The sequence below is a fragment of the Corvus hawaiiensis genome, chromosome Z, assembly GCF_020740725.1.
Source record: "Corvus hawaiiensis isolate bCorHaw1 chromosome Z, bCorHaw1.pri.cur, whole genome shotgun sequence".
NCBI lineage: Eukaryota > Metazoa > Chordata > Aves > Passeriformes > Corvidae > Corvus > Corvus hawaiiensis.
Window position 1 is genome coordinate 56,056,507 of NC_063255.1, and position 13,285 is coordinate 56,069,791.

Below are 13,285 nucleotides of genomic sequence, written 5' to 3' on the forward strand. Positions count from 1 at the left end.
TCTGTTGATTTAAAATGCGTTTTAAAGTTTGATGTGTTCCTTTTAGGGTACTTTTTGGCAGTTGTTTAAGATACGGTGAGCAAATGCCACTGTATCTTACAGCATTTTTTAGTTCTTTAATTTGGAGAGTGGAGATGGGAGCCCACATTTTAGGACTGTCAGGCTGTTGGCTAGCTATCACAGGCTTAGTTAATAGACTAAGACTTTCATCTTTATAGATTTGGGGTCTTATTTCATGGCAATCTGTTAATTTAGAATAATCTGAGCACTTTGGAGGATTTTTTGATTCAGAAGGTAGCGCTGACAAACTTTCAGAACTCGTTTTCTCTTTCTGGGTTGCAAGATCCCCGCCGCTTGCCGGCGGGACTCTGAGGCTTATTGCAAACAAATCTGGCTGCTTTTCAGAGTTTACTTGTGTTAGATTTAAAGCATCAGCTCCGGCAGAGGGGCTCTCCGTCTCCCCTGCCACTGGAGCTGCATTATTGCTCTCGGTTCCCCCCCTGCTCGCAGCTTCTGAGGCAAGGCTGCGTTGCGCGGAGGGATACGGCTGTACGGTGTCGGGGGACCCCGGCGGGGGCGGCTGCGGCGTGGGGATGGGACCCGGCGGGGGTGATGATGGCATGGCAGAGTTCGGGAGTGGTGCAGCCGATCTCGGTGGCGGCGGGCGAGGAGGCGGGGTGGAGCTGCGCGGCGGAGTCGCGGGAGGATGCGCGGCTGGTCCCGGGAGCGGTGCTGAGGTTGGAGAAGTCTGAGCGGACTGATACCACTGGTCCGGGAGTTGCAGCAATGGCGCATGCGCGTGTTGCGTCATCAGGTCCGCGCGGTAGGCTGTAAGGGCAGCAGTCCGTGTGGCGGGCGGTTTGGGCAGAGCGGGAGATGGCAGGACTGCAGAACCAGGGGCTGGGGCTGCGGTCGCGGGAGGCAGGAGGGCTGGTGGCTGGATCGCGGCGTGCTGCTGCTGGAAGCTTGTAGGCTGGGCTGGGGTGGGTGGTGGTGCCGCGGGAGACGGGGCTGCAGTGCCGGGAGACGTAGCTGGAGCAGCGGCAGGAACGGAGGAGACTGCAGACATCCGTGCAGGCAGCGCGGCACCGGCATCAAGTGGCTCGCGGAGCTGGGGCGCTCCCAGCGCAAGCGATGGTGTGCCGGGATTGGGGAACCGCACAGAAACGGCAGGAGGAGCAGGAGTAGACACAGGCGGCTGCTGTGCCGCCACGGGGCCGGGGGACCGCTCGGGGCGTGCTGTGTGCGCTTGAACGGCAGGGTGGGGGGGTAGGGTTCCTGCGGTAACGTGCACAGGGGGTGCCGGAGACAGCAGGACAGCCGTGGCCGGCGCTCTGGGCACCAGTGTTTCGGGAGCGGCAGGGGACTGTGAAGACGCAGCAGCGGCGGACGCGGATGGAACAATGGCTATCATCGGCGGCGTGTGGGGGGGGGGGGACCTGGGGGGCTGGAAGAAGGGTCGCCGCTTGGCTTTGGGGGGGGCCGGATATAATGGCAGCCATGGCCATAACCGGCGCGGCTGGGGGAGGGGTAACACCCGTAGGTAGCAGGGGGGTAGGCGCTGGCCCCGCCGGGGTACCGCCGGGGGGCGGGGCCACCATGATGTCAGCAGCGGGGGGTGGGGTAGCAATGACGGCAGCAGGGGGGGGTGGAGCCGCGGTGACGGAACCGGGGGGGGGGCACGGAGGGGCAGGGGCAAGGGGCGGGGCTGCGGAGATGCTGGCACTGAAGGCGGGGGCCGCGGGGGATGGGGCAGCGGGGGCCGCGGGGGATGGGGCAGCGGAGAGGAACGGGATGGAGGGAGGGGCGGGAGGGGCCGTAGGGTCCGGTGGGGTGGCTGGGGCCGGGGTAACGGGTGTGGAGGCCGCGAGCGCGGGGGGCGGGGCGGCGCGCGTCAGCCGGACCGCGGGTATCGGAGCCGCGGGGTCCGGCGGAGGGGCGGGGGCCATGCTCCGCTGCGGGCTCGCCACGGCAAGGGGCGGACTCGCAGCCGGAGCTGGGCTCGGCGGGGTGACTGCTGCAGGCGGCGCCACCGCAGCAAACAGCTCTACCAGCGCTCTGCAAGCTGGGAGCAGCTGTGCGGCTGCCATATCCCGGTAGGAGATATTATTAAAGAGCTTAACTCCAACTGTGTCCCAAAAGTCTCTTGTAAAGACGGCTGAACGGTCAGCATTTGGGAAATTAAGTCGGGTCCATTCTAAAAGATTTTTTAGCTCGTGTTTAGGCAACTGACTTGGACCAGAGCTTATAAGTAAATGCTTAAGTTGCTTATAGAGATCTCTGTCATGGGCAGAGTGGGTTTGTCCCATTTTTTAGACCAGTATGATACTCACTTAGGTGATGTCGCCGGAGCAGCGTCCTTACTCAGATGTCTGTCGTGAGGGGCTGGCCAGGCACTCCACTCAGCACTCAGGACGCCGCTTTTCGGTCCTTTCCCAGAGCTCCGGTTTCAGGCGTCGCTTGGAACGGCTTTCCGTGCTCAGGACCTCACGGGTGGGTCCGCACTGAGCTCCAGTGCGGGCGGTGCTCAGCACTACTCGCCTGTGCTCGGGGCGTGCGGCAGATTTCCCTCCGCAGAGCTCCGGTCAGTACTGCTTAGCAGCGTGTCCGTGCTCGAGGGGTGATACGGCAGACCTCCTCAAAGAGCTCCAGGGGGCCGCTGCGCAGCAGTGGCGGCCCGTGCTCGAGGGCTGCCAGGCAATTGCCTCCAAGAGCTCCAGGTAAACCCCGTGCTCGAAGGCTGCCTCAGCAGAATTACAGAGCTCCAGCTATTACGATGCGCAGCATCGGTATGCCGTGCTCACGACAAGTTCTAGGTGGCTATAACTGGTCTTTTAGTTACCGTCCATGGAGAAAAGTCCTACAGATGGAGAAAGCTGAACCGGGCGTTCAATCACGTTGTGCGCCAGGCTGCAGGTGCTGGGTGTGGGTTCGGCAATCACGTTGGGCGCCAGACTGTAGGTTATGGGTGTGGGCTCGGCAATCACGGTGGGCGCCAGACTGTTGGTTACGGGGGTTCTGGGGTCCTGTCGGGACGGCCGGACGTAGACGGTGACGGATGGAGACGAGAGATCTCTATAGGCAGGTCTTGGGACACAGCCGGTTTATTGTAAAGGGCGTGGGTATTGGGGCACTGCTCAGAGCTGGTAGACTCAGCTCTGAGCAGGCCCAAGAGAGAAGAGAGTGAACGGGTGAGAGAGAGAGAGAGAGAGAGAGTAGGAGCAAGAGTAGAAGTGGAAGAGAGGAATGAATAGAAGAGAGAGAATGAATAGAAGTGAGAATGAGAATGAGAATGAGAATGTGAATGAGAGAATGAGAATGTCTGAAGTCCTGGTTACAATACAATAAATCATCTTCTGCACTGAATATTCTAATTGTCACTAACCAATCTAATACAAGATACAAATCCTATAGCATTTACATACAGCCTATAAGAGTTCTTATATTACCATAGAGTGTTACATCTTAACTTCTAAAAACTACTCTTTGGACCCCTTCTGCTGAGCTAGTAGGGTCTGCTCTGACCCTTGGACCTGTTTGCAAGCAGAGGGTATTGTTCCATCAAGAGGGGATTACCTTCAGTCGGCCATACCATTGTTTTCTAGTTGTTCAGTAACTAAGACCTGGTATTTCAAAAGTGGCTTTCATTTCGATGTTGCCTGTAGTTTTCATATTCCCAAAATCTTTTGTCAGGCAATCATATTTCCAAGGCTTTCCTGTTTCATCTTCCCCAATAATATGATATAGCAATGAGTTAGAGCTTGGAAATTACAATACCAGAAGAGACTCTTAGTCCACCTGAGCTAATGCTTATTGTCTAAGGTGTGTCCATTTATCAGTATTTTCATTACATGGTATAAAACATAATGGTCTGTGGTAAGGAGTAACAGAATAAACTATTAATTGTTTTTAAAAATTTTAATAATTGTTGTTTGAGAAAGTTGACTGGTGCTTTTGTGTTCTTAGTTTGCAGCAGTTTTCATTTAATTTGTGTGACACTTTTGCTTTATAATTATGCAACCATATTGCAGCTTTTAAAAATCTCTTGGACTAGAATGCTAAAAGGAAAAAGGCTTTCAGGATGTGACTTCCATATCGGTTTCATAAAGTTCTGTTTGTATTGTATATTTTAAAAAATAAACTGATCTAAATGACTTAGGGGAAAAAAAAATAACATAAATGAAATGTTTTAGATAATGGCTTTCGGTTTTGGAAGTACACGAACTTGGTTAGACCTACAAGTAAGCTAACCAAATGTTGGTTTAAAGTGCTTGCATCACACAGTTGTATTCTAAATTGTCTTTCAGAGGAGAAAAAATAACATAGCTTGCCACTGCAGTGTACATCCTGGGTTTCCATCAAAGCATTATTAGAAAGTGGTGTTCTGTTGCATATGATGATAGATGGTGTTTCTTCAGTTGTGAGGTTTTTTGACATGTTTGGTGAAAACCTATGTAGTGCTTTTATCAAACTTCATGCCAATTCTGTTCAATTAGCATATTTTGAGGAAGTTATAGTTCAGGTTTGGAAGTAAAAGTCCCATTTTATACTCAGCATTAGTTTGATTTTCATTAAGGATTAGTGTCATTGATGTGATTGAGTTACTTCCCATTGAGCTATAGAAGGTCTCCTGCAGATCACTCAGTTTTCAGCTCTGTTGAACTGTCTCAAATTGAGTTGGAAAGTCCAAGACCTTAGGTGAGAGTTGTGGATCAGATTTTGAAAGAATCTCAAAGTTGTAAGACACTTTAGATAATTTTAACTTGAAAAGTTGCGCAAGAAGAAAGTGGCCGTGTCAGTGGTTGCAGCTCAGAACAGGTGCAGTCTTCTTTAGAGACTGATGAAAACTGTAAATCATGACAAGCTATACATACTGTAAGCATAATGTACTTCATATACTATGGTCCTTGATAATCAGGAGATTGATATTTTGTTGTATAGTAAGTGACACTTTTGTATGAATAGATCTCCAAATAGATTACAGTAAGAAAGTAAGGAAACTCGAGTGAAATTAAATTCAAGGGGTGTGGTGTGACTGGAGTCTCTTTGTTGAGGAGAGAAAGATGTGCTAAAGACTGCCACCTTGATTTTGTCAAAGTACAGAGAAAGAAAGGACACGCTTTTTACATACCGTTGTGAAAGACTTCTATGACAAAATTCTTTTCTTTTTCCATATCATTTGGTTGAGAACCTAAGGAGCTCCTGCAGAACTTTCAAAGGACAGTACACAAGAACAAACACATGATTTCTTTCATGAATTGAATTTCATGGGACTTGCTGTTAAACAAAAATGATGTAAAAGTGAGCTGTGGCTGGGAAAGCCAGATTTAGAAATCGCCTAGTCAATATCTCGTGTTAAGTAGACATTTAGATACCACAGAAATACTCAGAAACCATAATACTTGTTGGAAAGATGTTGTATTTCAGCAACCATACCAGATGGCTTTTGATCCTCCAGCTTTGCCCAGTGGAATCACTCAGAAGGATGAGCTGGCATCAGTCATGGATGCTGGAATAAATGTCAAGTGACCTTGAAGAGCTGTAGAAGAGGAGATCAAGGCACCCTCGAGAACATTGAAGATAATCTTCAGTACCTTTTAAACAGTAGAAATTTCGAAGGGTTAATTGTGTCAGTCCTTAGCCTAGGTAATGTGGTAGCCTACTGGCAACAAGACCAAGCAAAATAAAAAATAATTGTTTTAATAAAGATGGAAACATAGTTAATGCCAAACCAAACTTAAAGAAAATCAGTATTTTCAAACTGTTTTATTTTCTTTGAGCTACAATGTTGGATAATAATAAAGGTAAAAATCAATATACTTAGAGCACTTGATGTATTTCCTTAGCAATACATGGTATCTTGATTTATGAAACAATAATAGTTCAAAGTCAGCACTCAGTCAGTTAGCACTCCTGAACAGAAAGTTTGTATGGTCTTCAATTTCGTCTACGAAGAAGTAGGAAAAAATATTTTGGTGAAATCCTGCTGAATTGTTTCTTGATTTTTTTAACATTAATAATCAGAAAATATGTAGAAGCATAGCATATTTAGAAGGATTGTGTGGGTGATAGGCAATGAGGAGAGGTCATTGTACACTATTACCTGTGTATGCAGTAATTGTTTGAAAGTTACATGTAGATGTAAAGATGTCCCCATAAGCTTGCCTCTGGTTAAATGTAAATCCTTGAATATAGGGTAAAGAATGTAGATTATGCTAATTTTAGTGTACTTGCGTTAGTGACTGCAGGTTGTACCAGGCTATAGAGTCCTGATGTGTAAAGGATGTGTATGCCATGGCCTGCTATGAAACAAATGGGAGTTTTCTCTACCATGATAGCTATTAAAGGAGGTGGTTGAGAAAAGGATTCAGGTCTAACAGTCTGTTTGGGTATCAAAGGAAAGGCTAAGGACTGGTGTGGTCACAGCTGGTAAATGCTAGTGAGATTATGTGCATCAGGTGATCTAAACTCAAGAAGGCAATCAAGACTCTATCAGTGATTTGATACTGAAGCTATGATAACTTTGTGTTAAAACCATGACGCCTACTAGAGACTTATTTTCTAACACTGAGGTAATGAATCATTGAAACAAATTACTATGTCTTTGGTGACTTGTCTGGACATTTTTTGATCAACACAGAGACAAATAGGTTGGTAAATAAATAAATAAATGAGTATGTATATGGGCAATGATGTCCAGCTTTTTGATCTTGAACAGGAATTCCTGTAACGATGTCCTGTGTTTAGTAATATTGGGATATTCTTCTGCCCATAAGATCTACAAATCTCAACAAACATACTTTGTCAGTGTTAGAAGGGAAATAAAAAAGACACAGCATACATTATATAATTTTTTCTTTTCCTTTTTTAGATTTACTGTCTAGAATAGACTTGGATGAACTAATGAAAAAAGATGAGCCGCCACTTGAATTTCCTGATACTTTGGAAGGATTTGAGTACCTTTTTAATGAAAGTAAGTCACATGTGCTTTGTAAAGATTATATTTAGAATAATGTTGAGGGGTTATCAGAAATTGAATTATACCTCGTAAGTCCCTATTAAAATTTCATACTTTCCTGTTAAGAATAAAATTTCAAACTTTAGTGCTGGTAGACTTATAAATCTTAATAAAATGTTTTTTATTTCATAAAATTATCACAAAAATCCCTCATTTCATACAATGTTATGGAGTTGTACTGGGCCTACTTTATGACTGTTTTCTGTTACAGAAGTGTTGATACAAAAATTCTGAAAGTAGTTTCTGTAGCATTTAAAAATCAAAATTAAAGACTGGTCACTCATTTAAGGAATGTTTTATTTACTGATCCATTTTTATAGCTACAAAAGAAGTTGTTTGTCAGATAATAATTTGTCCCAACTATTCCATTAATACTATTAGAAAAACACCTATGTATGTTGATGGAAGGATAAGGAATGTGATAGACTGTCTTCTGGTGCAATTTTTCATTGCAGCCAAGTGTGTGATGACTACAACCAAGTACTTCCAGCTAACTCAGTCTGTGTGTTAAATGACTTAGTATTTATAATTTCCAGTGCATATATTTTAAAATGCAGGTGAGAAATGAGCCTCTGAGCTAAAGTAATACCAGATTGCAGGAAGTGACTCTTTCAAGATTGTTTAAAACCTGTAGGACAAATGGGAATGTTTACAATTCTACTTCTTTGCAGTGCCTGCTCTGTGAACAGAGGAACTTTAGTTTCTAAATCTGCCTGTTTTACATCTTCCACTTTTAAGGGAAAAAAAAAAGAGCTTTCCTTTAAATGATAGTCATTTATGCAACACTTAGCTTTTTAATACCCTGATGGCTTTCACAGGAAGGTACTTAGAGACTAAAAGTGTCATGAAAGTGATGCTCTTTCTTTGATGGAAGGAGTTCAGCTCTGTCACTTTTCAGCTCCTTATTTTTAGATCTGCACAGTGTCTACTGTCTTCCTTACTGACTTCAGAGTTAATGGTTCATATGTGGTTGATAAAAAGGGCTGAAATTTGAATTTTGGGGAATGAATTATGTTACTGAATATTCCATTACTAACCTCATAGCCCGAGTGATTTCCATAGAGTGGAGGAAAACCTATTCATATACTATAGGTCAGCAAAGCAAAAAAGTCACCATTTTGCTTTTGTACATTTAATTCAAATGTTCAGTCATGTACTTTTATGTCATAATCATGCTTCTTTTTATGGTGGAAAAGTACAGAAGTTTTTTATCAGATTATTTAAATCTGAAGAAGGCAGGGGTTCCAGAAAGCCAAAGGAAAAATATAGCAGATATTTGTTACTTGTGGTGAGAGCCAGTTCATGTACTGTTGAATGGCGTATTTGAAGAGTATGTATCTGAGAAGGAGCATCTGGAAGTAAAGTTATGATGAAAAATGTGAGAAGGACGATGGGATAGGAAACTATGGAAAAATACTTCCTTGGTGTCTAGTACATGAGGAAAGGCAGGTCTGGAAAAAAGTTAAATCAGCAGATAAGCACAACTATTATGGATATCAGATCTCAAATATTTTATTTAAAGCATCAGGAATCAAAGTGTAAATGTTTTGAAAATACATGAACCAAGCAATTTTCTTCTATTAAAGAGGAAACATTGCAGACAAACCTTTGTTTCATCATGCAGACATTTCAGCATTCAAGGTTTACTTGCACATATCTCTGTTTTTAATATTTCACTGATGCAATGCAGTTTTGTAATGCTCTGAGATCATAAGTTGTGTTTTGTCTGATAGGCTGAAACATTGTTGGTAAGATACTTGTTTTCTGTAGTTTGCTTCCTACTGGTTGCTATTTTATTATTATCATTGTTTTAATGCAGTCCATATCTTCACCAGTGGTTGGGTAGGCTGGTAACTTTGGCTATAAACAAGGCCAACTGCAGGAAGTTACAATGAATGTAAGAGTAGCGTGTGACTTTGGTCTGAACACACATTCTGCTTTATTCTACTGTTGTGATCTCAGTGTACCCTAAATCGAGGAATTCTTACTTGATTTCACTGTGCCTTGGAGTTAAAGTATTTTCCCTAGCTGTGGACATGGATTTTTCAGATTAGTTTAGAAAGTTGTTAGGCTTGAAGATAAATCTTTCCCTACTTCCAGCTTCCAGCCACTTTTGTATTAGCATTTCTTTACATTGCAGTTGGTTTTGAAGTAGAGGATTTATAACTACAATTTGATCACCTGCAGATCAGATATTAACTGCTAATGTTTACATTTCACTGTTAATTCACAGCAGTGGAGACATAAATATGTTTTGTGAAGCAGTTTGGCATTTGATATCTGCATGCAATTTTACTGTCATAATTTCTGTTGAGCTTTATCTAGCAGTATATACCATAACATGGGAATGTATTTTGTTGTGCTACAATTGTTTTCTGTTAAAAAGCCTATAACAAAACATGAGGAGGAATTCATAATAGCTCGATTTTTAGATGCAGACTTCTTTTAAAATTTTCAGCAATTAAATGTGTCTTTCAATGAAGAAGTATATTAACTGTAGTGATTTTGTTTCTTTTACAGAAGGACAATTAAGACACATTAAAACTGGGGAGCCATTTGTTTTTAATTATCGTGAAGATTTGCATAGATGGAACCAAAAGCGCTATGAAGCTCTTGGAGAGGTACATAATTTGTGTGTGTGTGTATATAGTGTGTGTACATATATATGTGTGTGTACATATATATGTGTGTGTATATATATGTGTGTGTATATATATGTGTATGTGTAGATATATATATGTAATTGTATGTATATGTATGTGCGTGTGTGTTCATGTGCTATGGGTTTTGTTTCCCTGTAGAAGTGATGCTTTCACATATGTTAAAGTTTTAGTGAGGCTTCAGTCATTTAATAGAAGGTATTTCAGGATTTATTGCATATTAATGCTCTAACAGTAATTTCTATTGTTTGCTGTATAGCTTAGGGTGTGATTTCGACTACTATTTGACTTTAGTATATCTTCAAAATAGAATATCTTCTACCTACGTAAGAATATTATACAGTGCAGTATTTTCTTTAACCTTAGTCACTTCATGGATTACAAAGTTGTGTCATTTTACATTTTAGCTAAAGATAAATGCATTGGTTGATTTTTCTCATGTTACCAGGAAATACTAGGAACCACTATATGAAGTAGAAATCTAAAGATGAATTGATTAAATATTTGTTGATGTATTACAAATTTGGATGCTACTGGGACTTCCTAGGTGGTTCAGCCTCTCACAGCTACCCACTCACTCCTCACTATGGGATAGGGGAGAGAATCAGAAGGGTAAAAGTGAAAACTTCACAGGCTAAGTTACAGTTTTAATAGGTAAAGTGAAAGCAGTGCACACAGTAAGAAATCAATTCACTTCTTTACATCAGCAGGCAGATGTATAGCCATCTGCAGGAAGGCAGGGCTTGTTTGTGCACAGTGGTGCCTTGGGAAAACAAGTGCCTTATCCATGGAATCCTAGAATGGGTTTGGGTTGGAAGGGACCTTAAAGGTCACCTAGTTCCAATGCCCTGCCATGGGCAGGGACACCCTCTACTACATGAAGTTAGTTGAAGCCCCGACCTTGAAGGCTGACAGGGATGGGGCATCCCCAGCTTCTGTGGGCAAAGTCATCCAGTGCCTCACCACTGTCACAGTCAAGAATTTCTTCCTAATATCTAATATAAACCTACTCCCTTTTGCTAAGTTTGAAGCTATTCGCCTTTGTCCTATTGCTCCAAGTTCTTGTCAATAGTCCCTCTCCAGCTCTCTTGTAGCCCCTTTACTGGCAGGTGCTGTAATGTCACCCTGGAGCCTTCTCTTCTCCAGGTTGAACAACCCAAACTCTCTCAGACTGTCTACATAGGAGAGGTGCTCCAGCCCTTTGGGGCTGCTCTGTGCTTGCTCGCTCAACCACTGTTTAATTTGTGTGTCAGCCTGGGCTCTCTGCTGAATGTGCTGGAGCTGCCCAGCTGTTTGTCCCACCAGAGGTTTGTTACCAGGGATTGATGAAGCTTGCTTTTTATCTTCTCCTCCTCATTCCTGCAAGAACAGTGGCAGGGAGCAGACAGTGGGTGAGACTACTGCAGCTGCTTCTCACATCTTTTCACTTTGTATATTTTTCTAAAAAAAGGGATTGTGCTACATGTAGACACAAGATGTTGCTGTGTCTCCATTGTTCATGTTACTTGATACACATTTCTTCTGAGAGGAAACACTGTTGCATGGCTTGTGTGTACAGACCTTTGTGTGTGTCTACATTGTTCAAATATTCCCATTTTCCAAGTAAAGATGGACAAGACACGGCTCTAAAGACCAGTATGTCTCCATGTGGGTTCCTGTGCCACCACACCTTCCTGTGCATGTTTGGAAATAACGTGGCAAATTTCACATTCTGTGCATCTGAAAAGTTGAACATAGCTTCAACCCACAGTAGTATGAACAACTTCTTGTGATTTTTGGTTGACTAGGATTATGTGTATGTGTTCTGGGAGTGGGAATCTTACATCTGTGATCTGTGTTGTGCATTTTGCCTTAGTTATAATCATTCTCCATGTTCAAGTTTGAATAATCTTTGAAAATCCACTTTGTTTATATTGGTAGGTAAAAGGCAAGGAAGGCTTAAGGCCAGGTATCTGACAGAGATAATTGTTCTAAGTTGTCTGTTTTGTATTTTTGGGGAAAAATCTCATCTGTGTTTCAGTCTGTTTCTGCTAGGTGCTAGGTACTACAAAGTTGTTCCAACAAGCCACAAATTTATAAATGTTCCATTGTCTGGTTTGGGCATAGTAATTTGGGAACACAGGGGATGATGATCCTTGGCATTTATTCACATAACTAAAATCTCATTTTGTGTCATAAATTAGTGGGTCACTGATGCAAATGTTGAATAGTGTATCACCCTCTGATTAGTTGTTTTGTAGTCTAAGGTGAAGATGCTTTTAGCGAACTGTGATAGCTTAACGAGCAGTAGCTCAAATGATTTGTAAAATGATGTAGTAAAATCTAGCCTTAGGCCTTTGCTTTGAAACATCATCTTTTGGTTGTAGAAGTTCTTTAATGTGCGTTTATGGTTCAATTATGTAGCTGGTCATACAGTGAGATGATGAAGTAGCTAGATTTGTATCCCTGAACAAAAGTGGTTTATGTATTCAGTGTTTCCGTGGTTAGCTCAGTCATTGTACGCTGGTTTTGTAATTTTTAAAGGGTATATCTACGTCCTGCGCAAGACAACTTTTTTACTGTACATATGTATGTCATGGGCTGCTTTTAATGTGTTTTTAATGATTTTAAGAAGTGAGTATACTCCCTGGCCTTATGCTACCAGCATCATTCTCTCATTCCTGGAGCACTAATAAATTTCAATTTGGTCATCCATGACTTTTTTGCTGATAAAAGTCATGAATACACTATCTGTGATGTTCTGCCATTTTTCTGATTATATGGAAATTGATTCTTCAAAAATTAAAATGATTTGTCAATGTCTCCACTCCTTACATCTCTTTATTCTTCATTCACTGATCAGTTATTTCAGGCACACAATTTTTTCTTCAGCCTTTTGATACGTGTTGTTAATAGACAATTTAGTGAACTGTTCATAATTTTGTGATTCTGGTTCAGTCATTGCTATTGTGGCATTGAATTTTGTAGAGCCTCTCCATTTGCTTTTTAAAAATTAAAATGGCAACAGAAGTGCATAGAACATGGTGTTGCAGCTGCTTCGAACTGACGGATAATCCATGTGGCAAGTTTGAAGTACGATTGAGAAAAATTTTGTGACAACAGTTTAGTTGTTGCAGACATACCCCAGTTCGAGGTCGAATTTTAAATTTTTTTTCTAGCTTTGAGTTACAGAGATTTGGATTCAAGGTTAAACTCCAGATTAGACTCACATGATAGTGTCTCCTTGCATCTTAAGTAGATGTGTGTGCCTATTATTTGTACTGCACTTGCAGATGATATTATGACTACTGAAATTGCCAACAGTCAGCTTCAGTCCCTGCCTTATCATTACATTGAAATTAGTTGGAATTACAAAGAAAATACTGCTAATAGCTGTTGCTGGGTGTAAGATACATGTGTGTGGCGTTAGGGCGATCGCTGCTGTGTTCCCCAAAGCGCCTCGGGCGCGAGACCCTTCGGGTGCGGCAGTACAGCCACTAGCAAGCTTCTCCTTTCTGGCCCGCGCCGCTGTTTAAGCGCTGATGACACACACGCACACACTCAAGCCAGACAGCTCAATATTACCAAAGATACGGAGCCAAGGAGGGCCCTCCGCATGGCACGTTCC

At 42.7% G+C, this 13,285-nt stretch overlaps 1 protein-coding gene across 6 annotated transcripts in view; it reads left to right on the forward strand.

Moving 5' to 3' along the window:
* The window catches only part of FAM172A (family with sequence similarity 172 member A), a 272,515-nt gene that overhangs the window by 26,542 nt on the left and 232,688 nt on the right, over positions 1–13,285 (forward strand). For all 6 annotated transcript variants that reach the window (XM_048292989.1, XM_048292988.1, XM_048292986.1 and 3 more), the window contains 2 exons: positions 6,872–6,973; positions 9,539–9,639. In XM_048292989.1, the coding sequence (XP_048148946.1) occupies positions 6,872–6,973; positions 9,539–9,639 (203 nt within the window). The remainder of the gene's footprint in view (positions 1–6,871; positions 6,974–9,538; positions 9,640–13,285) is intronic.